The 15399-nt window shown below is 45.0% G+C and overlaps 1 protein-coding gene across 1 annotated transcript in view; it reads left to right on the top strand.

Annotated features, from left to right (window-relative positions):
* GYS2 (glycogen synthase 2) overlaps positions 1-15399 on the top strand; it is a 78679-nt gene that overhangs the window by 23329 nt on the left and 39951 nt on the right. The window contains exon 5 of the mRNA XM_039509218.1: positions 8013-8157. Coding sequence (XP_039365152.1) covers positions 8013-8157 — 145 coding nt within the window. The remainder of the gene's footprint in view (positions 1-8012; positions 8158-15399) is intronic.

Here is a 15399-nt window from a genome sequence, read left to right as displayed (position 1 = left end):
GAACTACAGCTGGCTGAAAATTTTCTGACAAATATTTGTCATTGAAAAACATATCAATTTTGATGACAGTTTTTGAGTTTCTGAAGTGACATTTCAAAATAAACATTTTGTTTCTAGATATATATTCAAATGAAAATGTTTTGTTTAATTTCAAAACGTTAATTTGAAACAAAACATTTCATTTCAAAATGTTGACTCACACCAAAACGTTTAATTTCAAATTGAAGTTTTGAGTTTAAATAGCCTTTTAATGTCATTTTATGTGCAAATGTCAATCTGAAACAAAAATTTTAGTTTTGAATCTGTTTTTTCCAACCAGTTCTACTTGCAACCTTCATCTGACAGTATATTTAGCATTCCAAGGTTTATCTATTTTATTTTTATTGCTGTGATTGGAGATATGTGAAAGTTGGGAGGTTTTGGGCTGGAAAGGGTGCAGAGTTGAACGTTTTTGAGCTTCGTGCTGGGTTAGAAGCTCTGATGAATCTGAAAACTCCAAATGGAACTCAGTTGAAATCACTGACTTTTGATTGTAAACTACGAAGCCATGAATAAAACTAGAAATCCATCACAGGACTCCATGCAGAGGGAAGAAGTTAGTTCAAAATTTGGTCCAGGATTGCATGAAATTAAGTCCCAGGGTGTTTTTCACAAAATTATGTATTTGTAACCTTTCCCTCTTTTTCTTTTGAAATTGAAATAGATTTTAAGAGCAAAAATTTTCATGTGAAGAAGAAACCTAAAGCAGTCTTAGGCCTTGTCTACACTGGCAAGTTTCCGCGCAGAAAAGCAGCTTTTTGCGTTGTAACTCCTGAGGTGTACACATTGCCAAGACATTTAGTGTGCAGAAACTTTGCAGTTGCAGCGCTGTAAGAAAACCACCCCAATGAGAGGTGTACAGTTTTCTGTGCCAGGGGTACAGTGCTGCGATGCCATTGTAGACACCCTTGTTGATTACAGCGCTGCGATTGGCCTCCGGGAGGTGTCCCACAATGCCTGTTCTCGCCTCTCTGGTCATCGCCTCAGGTGCCCAACCGTCTCCACCCCTTAAATTCCTTGGGAATTTTGAAAGTCCACTTCTTGTTTGCTTGGTGACGCATGCAGTGGTCTCAGTGCATCTTTCCAGGTAACAATGCCTGCTCCACATGCTAGGTGATGCCCTGCTTGAAGCAATGCCGAGCTGCTGGACCTCATCAGTATTTGGGGAGAGGAGGCTGTCCAGTCCCAGCTGCGCTCCAGCCATAGGAATTATGATACCTATGGACAGATTTCATGATGCATGACAGAAAGGGGCCATGACCAGGACATAATGCAGTGAAGGAGCTGCGGAATGCCTACTACAAGGTGTGAGAGGCAAACCGCCACTCCGGTGCTGCACCCACGAGCTGCCGGTTCTATAAAGACACGATACTCAGTGGTGACCCCACCTCCGCTGCAAGGGCCACTGTGGATACTTTGGTGGCTCGTGTGCCAGGCAAGAGTGGACCAAGCTAGGAAGAGGAAATCAAATAGTAGGTGGCAGGACTGCCCGGGTGCAACATTCACATTGGCAGATACACAGTAGAACAAAAACACACCACAGTTTCCAAGTAGACACTTCAATTTGCACTCTCTATCCTGTTGTGTTGTCTCATCACTTAAGTACCAGTTAACCTGGCCTTCAACTCATCTAAGACTATTATCTTCTGAAGTCATCAGTCAAGCCTGCTAAGAGGTAGACAATGAGATTGCTCTCTCCACCTTGTAAGTGAGGTCAAAAGCCAGGACCCAACATCTCTGTAAGTAGCAGAAACTGCAGCAGGAAGAACCACAGAAAGAGGATGAACTGTGGGAGGAGGAACAATGTGATTAAAAATGATGAGATCTGCTTCCTCCCCACTAATAGAACCATGTTGATGCTCCTCAAGAACTTGGTCTAGAAGTCACGCAAGAGCATCCAGAAACAAAACCTTTCCCATTTCCAGAAGCTGAAGAATTTGATAGCAGTGAGGAAGGGGGAATCAATATTCAAGCATTGCATAAAGAAACAAACATGAACAAGAATGACACGCAATATTCTAGATAGTGGGGTTTTTTTATTGAATTTGAGTATTCGGGCTCTGTTGTCATTGGAGTCGGAAGGAAGTTTTTAACTAGACCTGGTCAAAATTTCCCAAATTTGGAGTTTTTGATTAACATTTTTAGCAACTCAATTTTTGATTTTTGAGGGGGAGGAGAACCAAAACATTTTTAGCAACTCAATATTGATAAAATATTTGGGGGTTTGCATCAACTCTATAGTTGGTTGACATTTTTACATTTTTTGACAATCAAAAGATATCAATGATTTTTTTAAAAGTAAAAACATTTTTGAAAAACTTCTACACACTTTTCTCATGTTTTTTTTTTCTCACCAGCTCTAGCTTAACCATTACCTTCAGTGGGGACAGAGTAGAAAATCTCACCCTTAATACCTGATTTTTTTTTCAGAAGTGCCGTTGACCCAGATTTCCTTCTGAAGTCACTGGGAGCTACCGGTGCTCAGCACCTTTCAAATCAGGCCATTAATGCCTGTAAGAAAAAGTTCATTGCAGATTCTTCAAGAAACACTATGTGGTAATTGACACCTGCATATATGAGGCTGGAACTGAGATCACTGATAAAGACAAAAAGGCCCATATCATGGCATTCTGAAAGATGAAGATTGGTTGAGTGGTTAAGTTACTGGATTGGGACTCAGGAGATCTGGCTTCAGTTACTAATCCACTCTGTCAAAATATTGACACCCATATATGTCGTCAGCAGGTTTGGAACTTTTTGATCCATGACAAAGATCTCTGCTACTTGAGCTAATAGAATAACTGATAGCAATAGTAGGTTGTCATCAGGGGCGGCTCTACGAATTCCGCCGCCCCAACCAGGGCGGCGTGCCGCACCGCTCGCGTTGCCGGGCGCCGGTCCCGCGCCTCCGCGGGACCTCCCGCAGACATGCCGCTGGTCCTGCGCCTACAGTGGCGCTTCCGCAGGCATGCCTGCGGGAGGTCCACATGAGCCGCGGGACCAGCGCACCCGCCGCAGTCATGACTGCGGAAAGTCCGCCGGACCCGCCTGCCACCCTCCCGTTAAAATGCTTGGCGCGCTGGGGTCTGGAGCCGGCCCTGGTTGTCATCCTCTATGTGGAGCAGCCACTAGAGGGGAATGGGGGAGACACTTTGATAATGGGTTTTTCAGATATTTGCTGACAGCAGAGGGATGTTGAAACTCAGGAATCTTGAATTCCATTCCAAGAGCCTTTTGCCCCTGTCCTTTCCAGTCTCAGCCTGTCCCAGTCCAGTCCTCCCCCTTCCCCATCCCCAACCTCCTTCCAACTCCTTGACTAGTTTGATCCCCCATGTGCATTGGTTAAGGCACTCACAAGGTAAAATGTGCTAAGTGTCAGCCCTAGCAATAATGGAAGCATGAGAATTCTGCATAAGTGAGATTGTCATTGTAACAGCCTTCAGCACTTAATAAACTACATGTAAAAGTAGTGTATGCTGTGTCCTTGCCATTAACCTTGAGAGGGGTACCTTGGTATTCCCAGCAGTGAAAGATAATTTAGGACTAATAGGATTGTAATTTAACTGTAAACCATATAATCATTGACACCTAATTAGAGTTAAGCTTTTTTAGACTACATTGTACAGATTTGGCTTTTGTAGTGGAAATTAGTGGTGACTGTTTGAACTCTTAAGCATTGGCTCTATAGTGATCTGAGTTTCCTTCCGTGCAGATCATATTGCTGATTGAGCCAATGTCACTGACTTCTATTTTCTAGTTCTCACAGCAGCCCTTATAACTGCAGTAGCAATTTTAGGGACAAGAGAAATAACCTATGTTTATTGTATAGTGCAGGGGTTGGCTACCTTTCAGAAGTGGTGTGCTGAGTCTTCATTTATGCACTCTAATTTAAGGCTTCGCATGCCAGTAGTACAGTTTAACATTTTTAGAAGGTCTCTTTCTATAAGTCTATAATAGATAATGAAACTATTGTTGTATGTAAAGTAAATAAGGTTTATAAAACATTTAAGAAGCTTCATTTAAATTAAAATGCAGAGCCTCCCGGACCGGTGGCCAGGATCTGGGCAGTGTGAGTGCCACTGAAAATCAGCTCACGTGCTGCCTTCGGCACATGTGCCATTGGTTGCCTACCCCTGGTATGGTGTCTCTCATCCCAGTGGACCTAAAAGAGCTTTTGCAGATGATGCTGACGTGTAAGCTATCCACAGGAATTGTAACATTCACCACTGAAATGCAGCCACCTCTGCCTGGAAATCCTCAGGTGTTTAACAGTACACAGCAAAACGATGAAATTGTTCAGGATAGAAAGTAAAGAATACCATACCTGACTGCAACTGCAGTTGGGAATTTAGGTGCAAAGAACATAATTATTAGAGATGGGGAGAAGCTGAATAGTTTGTATCTGGTTTTAGAGTCATAGAATTTAAGGCCAGAAGGGACAAAAAGATCATTTAGTCTGACCTCCTGTATATCACAGCCCACTGACACCACCCAGCACTGGCGCACACAGTCCAACAACAGAAATGAGAACAAAGTAAATGAGACCCACTAGACTAGACTACTGTGTGCCACAGGCAGAGCATAGGAGGGACTTAGGTGCACCTGTCTTAAGGTTCCCGCAATGGCAGGGAAATGAGTCAGTGAGATATACCCAGATAATCCTGGTGCTCTCAGATTACAGAAGAAGGTGAATGACCCCCCAGGTCACTGCCAAAATGACTTGGGGAAAATTCCTTCCCAACCCTACGTATGGTGATCAGTTAGACCCAGAGCATGTGCGTAAGAACCTGAGAGAAAGAAAATGCTCAGGGCTACATTAGAGCCCTGACCCACCCTTCCCAATATCCCAACTCCAGCTGTGGCCATTTCTGAGGCTTCAGAGGAAGGAGATAATAAAACTTCCCAGAATACATTGGAGAAAAAAAATCCCTTCCTGACCCCTTTTGGTGCCTGACTGAAACCCTGAAGCATGAGTTTTAGGAACATAAGCTATAAACTGGAAGTGAGCCCCAGAACTGTTGAGCCCTGCCCTCCCCCCACCATCACAAGCAACCCCATCATACAATTGCACTCATAAATTTGTCCAGCTCTTTCTTAAAATCAATTAAGTTGTTTGTTAACACAACTCCTAGTGAGAGGCTGTTATTGGACTGGTACCAGTTTATATCCATTTGTTCTTGTGCCAGCATTGTCGTTTAGCTTAACTAGCTCTTTGCCCTGCATTATATTTATTCCCCCCCCATATATTTATAGAGAGCATTCATACCCCCTCTCAGCCTTCTTTTTGTGAAAATAAACAAGCCATGTGCCTCATAAGATAGGCCTTCCATTCCCTTTATCATCCTAGTAGCTCTTTCTGCACCCATTCCAGTTTAAATTAATCTTTCTTGAACATGGGTGCCCAGAATTGTACACAGTATTCCAATAGAGGTCTTACCAGTGCCTTGTACAATGGCACTAATATTTCTGTATCTCTACTGGAAATGCTCGTCTAATACATCCTAGAATTGCCCTATTCCCAGCCACAGCACGTAGTGGCTCATAGTCCTTCTGTGATAGACCCACACACCCAGGTTTCTCTTTTCCTCTGTCACTTCGTAGCAGAAATTCTTGTCGTTAGACCCCAAGTGCATGATCTTGCATTTTGGACTATTGAATTTCATCCCATTTCTATCATTCCAGCCTTCAAGGTCATCCAGCTCTGCCTGTATAATATTCAGATCCTCCTCTGTATTGATGATGCCTCCCAACTTAGTATCATGAGCAGATTTCATTAGCGTGCTCTTACTTTGTGTGCCAAGGTCATTAATAAAAATATTAATCCGAAAAAGGTTGCTCCCAAGACCAATCCTTGATGAACTCAACTAGTAACCTCTCTCCAGTCTGATAATTCACCTTTTAGCATAACTCATTGCCTTCTTCCCTTTCGCCAATGCCTTATTCACCTTATAATGCTTATACTGCTCCTCGTCTTTCCTAATTTAACTAATAATTTCCCATGTGGCACCATGTCAGATGCTTTATCGAAGTCTAAATATATCAGATCTACTGCACTTCCCTTATTTAAAAAAAAAAGTTATTTTCACAAAGAAGGAAAATAGGTTAGTCTGGCATGAGCTACCTTTGGTAAACCCATGTTGCATTATATGCCCTTTACCATGTACCTCTAGGAATTTAATTATTCTTTCCTTCACAATTTGCTCTAAAATCTTGCGTGTTACTGAGGTCAGACTAATGGGTCTGTAATTTCTTGGATCATGCTTTTTCTCTTTTTTAAATATAGGCATGACATTATATATTCTCCATTCATGTGGTACAACCTCCAATGGGTAGATTTATTAAAAATTCTTGCTACTGGGCTAGCAATCTCATGTGCCAGTTCTTTCAGTATTCTGGGATGGAAGTTATCTGGTCCCCCTCCAATTTGAGCCCATTAAGCTCTTTAAATTTTTCTTCCAACTCAGATGTGATAATTGCCATTTCTAGACACTCATTTCCATCAGCCATACAGCCGTCAAGCCCATGTTCCATGTTATCATTGTTGTTGAAAATGGAGGCAAAGTATTCATTTAGTTTTGGGGCCATACCTAGATTTTCTGTAATCTCCTTCCTAGCTATGCCGCCTGGTGGCCCACCCTCATCCTCCTTTATTCTCTTTTTGTTTATATAACTCAAAAAAAATTATTATTTATTTTTGATTTCTTGGCAAGATCTAATTCAGCTTGACTTTTAGCAATTCTGACTTTATTCCTACATTTTCTAAAATCCATGATGTAGCTTGCTTTGCTGATCAAGCCCTTTTCCATTCTGTATAGGCTTTCTGCATACTCCTAATAATGTTTCCGAGGTGGATATTCCTCCAGCTAGGTCTGGAGCCTTTCCCTACAAGTTTTTCCCCCTTTCTTGGGATACAAATTTCAGATAATTTTTGTATAGCCGATTTGAAGAAATTCCAAGCCTCCTCCAAGTTTAAATCCTTGAGCTATTCAGTCCAGCTGATTTCTTTAACTAATTCCCTTAATTTCCCTTTTGAAATTTAAAAACCATAGTTGATGACCTAGTTTTGATTATCCTTCCATTTAAACTGACTCAACTCGTGATCACTTAATCCAAGGGTATTTCTTACCACCTGCTCTTCTATGATGTCCTCGTTACTTACTAAAGCCAAGTCTAAAATGGCATCGCCTCTTGTTGGTTCAGTGATGATTTGATGAAGAAAACTGTCATTCATCACAGCCAAGAATAACTGGGCCTTACCACTATTAGTAGCATTTCTTCTCCAATCTCTATCCAGGAAGTTAGTCTCCCATTATGAGACAGTTCCCAAAAGTATTCATCTCTATTAATTTTAATGAAATCACTATTCATATCTGAGTCAGATCTGGGGTCTATAGCAGCAGAGTCCGAACACTATCCCAACAGAACCTCTTTTACAATCCTTTCCCAAAGTGTGTTTGATTCAAACAGATTCTGTTTTGTCCCTACTGTCACTTCCTATTTCTTTACAGTTTACTCTTTTGTTGCTGTACAGTGCTACCCCCACCACCTTTACCTTTATTCCTGTCTCTACTAAACAGCACATACCCTTCAATACCTGTATACTTCCCCCAAAGTTTAGAGATGTTCAGACCTTAGTTAAGTCCAGTATAGAGCTAGGGCCAGCTACAAAGTTTGAATCTGAATTGGACATATTTCAGAGCTTGGGGTGTTTGCATCTGGGATTTTGATTTGAGCCCATCTCTAGAAATTACCTGAGTTGGAACAGAATTGAATGCGAAGAATATATCTTTCAAGTGACAGTAAATAATTATGGTGGAACTGGTGTGACAGCATTTAAAAGTACCAGAAAATGTCATTCTTTGAGACACCCAAAACTAAAATGAGAGAAGAGGAACTTTACTTTTTCATCTAATATATGGTGAATTGTTTGAAGTAGCATATTATACAGGTGTATTGTTTTTGTTGTTCAACAGTTTGACATAGACAAAGAAGCAGGAGAGAGAGAGATTTACCATCGTTACTGTATGGAACGGGCGTCTGTACATTGTGCCCATGTTTTCACCACGGTTTCTCAGATAACAGCCATAGAAGCAGAACACATGCTTAAGAGAAAAGCTGGTAAGACTTGAACCTGCCTTCCTATACTAACTTCTTACTGTGATTAAATTGCCCTTGATATGTTGAGAGGCAGACACAAGAAAGATAGAGAAAGGCAAGTGTAGCCTTGCTACACTTAAGAAAACAGCCATAGCTGACAATGGGTGTCGCCTGAACTGGTGCTGAGCACATTTTCACTGGAAATGTAACCAAAGCCCAATTAAATTCAGCACCATTTGAGTACCTGTGGTTAGCATTTGTGGGAGTTTATCACCAGGATTATTAATTTTATTTCAGCAGGTTTATCTAAGCCCCAGTAGCTTTGTCTATATTAGTTCTCCCACATATGTTCAGCTGAGCTAGTGAAAGCATCAGTAAGGAATTTTGTAATACATTTACCCCCTGTCACACACGCACAGTCAACCTGTGGAACTCTTTGCCAGAGGATGTTGTGAAGGCCAAGACTATAACTGGGTTCAAAAAAGAACTAGGTAAGTTCATGGAGGATCAGTCCATCCATAGCTATTAGCCAGGATGGGCAGGGATGGTGTCCCTAGCCTCTGTATGCCAGAAGCTGGGAATGGGCGACAGAGGATGGATCACTTGATGATTACCTGTTCTGTTCATTCCCTCTGGAGCACCTGGAATTGGCCACTCTCAGAAGACAGGCTACTGGGCTAGATGGACCTTTGGTCTGACCCCACATGGCCATTCTTACGTTCTTGTGTTCACTGTTGAGACACACACAGCCTCTGAGCTTCTTTGCTTTGATGGGTTGAAGCCCAGCTACATAATGTTACATCAGCACTTAGATACTAGCGATCGACCCTTTAGCAATATAGGTGGACAAATACATTGATACAAGAAAGGGGTGTAATTTTCTTTCCTATGGTAATACTCTTTTTCTTTTATTAAAATAAAGAAGGAGTGAATAGGTAAAACCAAAGTGTGATTCTAGGCAGTTCATTTCATTACGTGTCCTGGTGCTTAGAGGATGAGCAAGCCGATACTTCTATCCAGATGTGTCCTGCAAGTACCGACAGAATAGTTTGTGAGCACAAGCCACGCTGCTCCAAATATGGGCATGCATCTTTAGAAAAACACTGCAAAAATGTTTTGGAGACTATGTAGCAAATGATTTTCCAATATTAATTACTTGGCCATTTTCAAACATAAATATACTAAAATTGCTTTGGACTACATTACAAAATAGCTATCTCAAAAAATTCACTCTTTGTTTACTTTTTACAATTTTACTTTAATTGAGTGCTCGTGGAAGGTTTTGGATTGACAGCCCTGAAAATTGAAATCCTGTCAGGCCGTAAAATAGGTCTGGCTCAGGGAGTGGCACTCTGATTACCACCACAATACCATCTCGCCTTAATGCCTCAACCCTAAACTGTACAGATTATGCCTATGGGTAAGAGAGAAGTACACAGTCCATCGCCTGTTCAGTTCTTTGCCTCAGTACTGAGACTTGCAACAAGGGCACTGTCAATTTTAAATGTAAGGATTTTCAAAATGATGAGTGTTTTGTGGTTGTCTAATTCCTGGGGCCCCTTTAGGAGCCTGATTTCCAGAAAGAGCAGAGCACCTGCCCTCTGAAAATCAGATTCCTTTAGGATGTCTCCTGTTGAGCACCAAAAAAAGGAGGCATCCCAAAACTAATGATCGCTCTTGAAAATCCAGGCCTACACTTTTTGAGTTACAGGAGTTCAAAAAAACTGTGCTGGTCTGATTCCAATACTATTTTGTGGCTCAAGTCTGCCAACCCTGTGCAAATAGAGTTTGCACTGAAGCCAAGGAGAATTCCATGCGGAGTGGCCTTGCAGGAGTGTGACTCTTATTTTTAGTCCTTCAACTTTGATTTGGTTTCTTCTGTTTTTTTTAAGTTTTTTGTTGCTGGTGTTTTTTTTAAAGCTGTTGAGATCCATCGAGTTTCATGCTGAAGTGAAACTAGGTGAAATTAGATTAAATTAAATAGCTGTTTGTAACAAGGCATGTAACTAGGGGTTTGTAACTAAGGGCCAACATAGGCCCTCAATTATAAATGGACACAGGTGGGTCCTGCTGTAAATGGGATTTGATGTGAACTGGCATATGTACCTTAGTAGTCTTTGAATCTTAGGACATAAGCAAGTACGTTTGAATCTATTTCAGCCTCCCATTAATGTTACCAACTGCTGGCTTGTGATCAGTAAAGTTGTGAAATCCACATAGACAACGGTTGCTCAAAAAGGTCAATAATCCTTCAGTAGATCATTAAGCTGGAAACCTACCCAGGGACATTATTGCTAAAACGATCTGTGAAGTGAGTCAGCTTTTTTATCCATGCCAGAAAATCAAATAAAAAAAATGGGAATAACTGGCATCCACAAACTTAGCACCAAGAGCACAGAAATCTGTGTTTGCTGCTGAGTTTATCGAGAAGGCAATTCCGTAACAAACTCTCTAGCTATGAGCAATTACAGAATCATAGAACTGTATGGTTGGAAGGGACCTTGGGAAGTCATCAAGTCCAGCCACCTGTGCTGAAGCAGGACCAAGTAAACCTAGATCATATCTGACAGGTGTTTGTTCAACCTGTTCTTAAAAACCTCCAATGACAGGGATTCCACAACCTCCCTTGGAGGCCTGTTCCAGAGCTTAACTACCCCTATAGTTAGAAAGTTTTTCCTAATATCTAACCCAGTGATGAGCTGCCAAATTTTTAACAACGGGTTCCCTCCTCCCTCCAAAATTTTAACAACGGGTTCCCTCCTTCCCCCCCCCCCGGGGGGGGTCGTGCCCCATCCAACCCCTCATGTTCCTTGACACCCACACCGAGACCCTGACCCATCCCCCTTCCCTGTCCCCTGACTGCCCCTTACCGCCACCCAACCCCTCCTCTCATTCTCAGTGGCCCCCCAGAACCCCTACCCCATACAACTACCCCTTCTCTCTGTCCCTGAGTTCCCCTACCACCTCATCCAACCCTGCTCTTTCCTGACTGCTCCCCGGGACCCTTGCCCCCATTCAATCCCCCGGTTCCCTGCCCTCTGACTGCCCTGACCCCTATCCACCCCCCCACAACCCACCCCCTCCCTGCCCCCTTACCACACTGCCTGGGGACCGGGTCCACTCTGCCAGGACCACGACCGGCGCCGCGGGGCCCAACTCCCCGAGCCCGGCCCGACCAGAGCAGGCACCGCTCGGCCCGACTCCCCGGGCCGGCACGAGCCCAGCCCCCAGGGACCCCTGCCCCATCCACCCCCTTCCCTGTACCCTGAGTACCCTCCGCCGCCCCATCCAACCCCTCCTCTCATTCCTGATGGACCCCCAGGACCCCGGCCCCATCCAACCACCCCTTCTCTCTGTCCTCTGACTGCCCCTGGAACCCTTGCCCCTGACTGCCTCCCACCGCCCCATCCAACCCCTGATCCTTTCTGACTGCCTCCCCAGGACCCTGGCCCCGTTCAATCCCCTGTTCCCTGCCCTCTGACCCCCCCAAACTCCCCTACCCTCTCTCCAACACCCCCTCCCTGCCCCCTTACCGCGCTGCCTGGACGTGGCTGGGCCGGGACAGGAGTCGCGCGGCCGGAGCCAGAGGATGCGGCGGGAGCCCAGCGGCCGGAGCCAGGTGGCTGGCCGGGTGGAGCCAGGGAGGGCTGCGGCCAGAGCTGGAGCCGGGCAGCCGGGGCCGCTGCCACGCCCAGACCTGCGCTGCGGAGCCCGGCCCCATGGCAAAACAGCAGGGGCGGCTGGAGCCACGGGCCAGGCCGGGCTGGAGGTGGGGGCCGTGTCCAGAGCCGAGCATCCCGGTAGGTGGGGGCACGGCAGGGCCAGAGCCGGGCGGCGGCGGGAGGGGTTCAGGGGTCGGGACGCGGGCTGTGCTGCAGCCGGTGAGGTCGGGCAGGGACCCGGGACGGGGCGGGCAGGGTCGCGGCCGAGAGCGGGCTGGGAGCGTGGGGCGTGGCCAGGAGGGTCGGGCGGGGACCCGGGAGGGTGCGGCCGGGCCGGGCAGCTGGGGAGGTTGGGGGTGTCGGGGGCCGGGGGCCGGGAGGCTCGCGGCCGGGAGGATGCGGGGCCGTGCCGCAGCCGGTGAATGTCGGGCGGGGACCAGGGCCGGGGCCAGGCAGGGTCGGGGCCGGGAGCGGGGAGACACGGCCAGGAGGGTCGGCGGGGACCCGGGGATGGGGGCCAGGCAGGGTCGCGGGGACCGGGGATGGGCCAGGTGGCCGGGCAGGGTCGCGGCCGGGGAGGCGGGGACGGGCCGCGGCCAGGGACCGGCCGGGGCACACGCCCCCCCCCCCAGTTTCCTACCTCAGTGTCGTCTTCCTGGGCCGGGGAAGCCTGCTTGCTTCTCAGCCCTCCCAGGCTTCCCGCGCGAACAGCTGATTCGCGGGAAGCCGTGGGGGAGAAGCAAGGAGGAGCTTCATGGTAGGAGGTGGAGGCAGAATTCGCAATGGTTCGCGCGAACCGTTTGCTAAAATTAGACGCCGGACAGAGAACTTTAGCATCCGGTTCTCTGTCCGGCGTCTAATTTTAGCAAACGGTTCACGCGAACCGTTGCGAACCGTCTGCAGCTCACCCCTGATCTAACCTAAATCTCCCTTGCAGCAGATTAAGTCTATTATTTCTTATCCTGTTCTCAGTGGACATGTAGAACAATTGATCGCCGTCCTTTTTATAACTTCCCTTAACATATTTTAATACTGTTAGCAGGTCCCCCCCATAGTCATCTTTTCTTAAGACTAAACAAGCCCAGTTATTTTAACCTGTCCTCAGAGGTTAGATTTTTCTAAACCTTTTATCATTTTTGTAGCTCTCCTCTGGACTCTTCCCAATTTATCAACTTCCTGTGGTGCCCAGAACTGGACACAGTGCTCCAGCTGAGGCCTCACCAGTGCCAAGTAGAGTGGGACAGTTACCTCCCATGTCTTACAGACAACACTCTTGTTAATACACCCCAGAATGATACCAGCCTTGTTCACAACTGCATCACATTGGTGAATCATATTCAGTTTGTGATCCACTATCACCCTTTTCAGTACTACTACTACCTAGCCAGTTATACTACATTTTGTAGTTGAGCATTTGATTTTTTTTTCTTCCTAAACGATGTACTTGTCTTTATGGAATTTCATCTTGTTGAATTCTGACCAATTCTTTAATTTATCAAGGTCATTTTCAATTCTAATCTAGTGCACCAGAATTCTTGCAATCCCTCCCAGGTTGATGTCATCTGCTAATTTTATAATTATCCATAATTACTCCATTGTCCAAGTCATTAATGAAAATATTGAATAGTAGCAGGCCCCTGAGTGACCCCTCTAGATACATCTTCTCAGTTTGACAGTGCACCATTGATAACTACTCTTTCAACCAGCTGTGGACTCACTTTATAGTAATTTATTCTAGAATGCATTTCCCTAGTTTGTTTATAAGAATGTCATGCGGGAGTGTGTCAAAAGCCTTACCAAAATCAAGATATATCATCTACTGCTTCTCCCCTATCCGCTAGGCCAGTAGCCCCGTCAAAAGAAGGAAATTAGGTTGGTTTGGCATGATTTGTTCTTGCCAAATCCATGCTGGCTATTCCTTATAACCCTATTATCCTGTAGGTGCTTACGAACTGATTTTTTTAAATAATTTGTCCCAGTATCTTTCCAGGTATTGAAGTTGGGCTAACAGGTCTATAACTAGCCATTTTGTTTCCCTTTTTTAAGAATAGGTACTGTATGTGCCCTTCTCCAATCCTCTGGGATCTCACTCATCTTCCATGAGTTCTCAAAGATAATTGCTAACAGATCCAAGATTCCTTCAGCTAGTTACTTAAGCACCCTAGTCTGAATTTCAGAAGGCCCTGTGGACATGAATACGTCTAACTTAAATATTTTTGCTTGTGTTCCTTCCCCCTCATTGTTAATATTCATTGTGTTAAGTATCTTGTCACCATTAACCTTTTTAGTGAAGACTGAAGCAAAATAGGCATTAAACACCTCACCTTTCTTGATGTCATCAGTTATTAGCTCCCCTTCCCTGCTAAGTAGAGGAACTATGCTTTACTTCATCTTTCTCTTGCTTCTAATGTATTTAAAGAGCCTCTTCTTATTGCCTTTTATGTCTCTTGCTAGGTAGGTGTGGTAATCATGGCAATTTCTACTCCCCCCAGTAACATTAAAGTTGCTTCATAATTTTCATTGTTTTTTTTGTGGGGCGGGGATGGTAAGTGACCTAAGTGATTCAGTAGATAAGAGGTAAATGTATGTAAAACATTGGCACTGGCCCCAAGAATGGCCTAGAATTGGCAGCAGAGGGTGCTAGATTGAGATGCATTGACAGTCCTCTTAGGAGTTTATACAATGCCTGCTTGTATTATGTGGGTTCCAGCTAATAATATTAGTGTTTCTTGCATTTCAGCTTCTTTCACTTACATCTATTACATAGTTCCTCTAAATACTGATCAATATTATACTTTTATAATCCTACAAATCAGCTCTAATCAACATACATTGAATATACACCTCTACCCCGATATAACGCTGTTTTTCGGGAGCCAAAAAATCTTACCGCGTTATAGGTGAAACCGCGTTATATCGAACTTGATTTGATCTGCAGGAGCGTGCAGCCCCGTCCCCCTGGAGTGCTGCTTTACCGCGTTATATCCAAATTAGTGTTATATCGGGTCGCGTTATGTCAGGGTAGAGGTGTACGTAATACAACACATTGATTAATCATAACATCACACAATAAATGGCTAATAAACTAAAATCATTGGCTACAAAGTAGAAGCCAGATTCTCCAGTCCATTAAGGCAGCACAGAGTGGATAGAAACTGGTCAGAAATAACCAGTTGAGAATTCCCTTTTATTTGAAATCTCCGCTGGCATAGAACTGGTGGAGATGGCACAGCTGTATTCAACACCAGCTACTTCCACCCCCAGCACTGGAGGTTTGCCAGAGGAAGTAAAGGGCAGGTTGGGGGTAGGATTTGGAGGTGAGGTGGAGCCAGAACTGTGTTGAGAATCTAGACCTAAACAATTACCAAATAAAGGTACCCAGGGCTGGATCAACTCTCCTGTGGGCCAGGAGCTATTAGATTTTGTGGGGCCCCTGTATACAAATCTTTTTCCTGGGAGGGAGTTTGGTGCAAGGGATTGGGGTGCAAGAGGGGATGCAGTGTCTGGGAGGGAGTTTGGGTGCAGGAGGGTGTGCGAGGTGCAGGCTTCAGCTGGGAGGCACTTACCACAGGAGGCTCCTGGCCGGTGGTGCAGCAGGGCT

This window comes from Mauremys reevesii, linkage group 1, assembly GCF_016161935.1.
Source record: "Mauremys reevesii isolate NIE-2019 linkage group 1, ASM1616193v1, whole genome shotgun sequence".
NCBI lineage: Eukaryota > Metazoa > Chordata > Testudines > Geoemydidae > Mauremys > Mauremys reevesii.
This window is presented reverse-complemented; position numbering and strand designations above follow the sequence as displayed.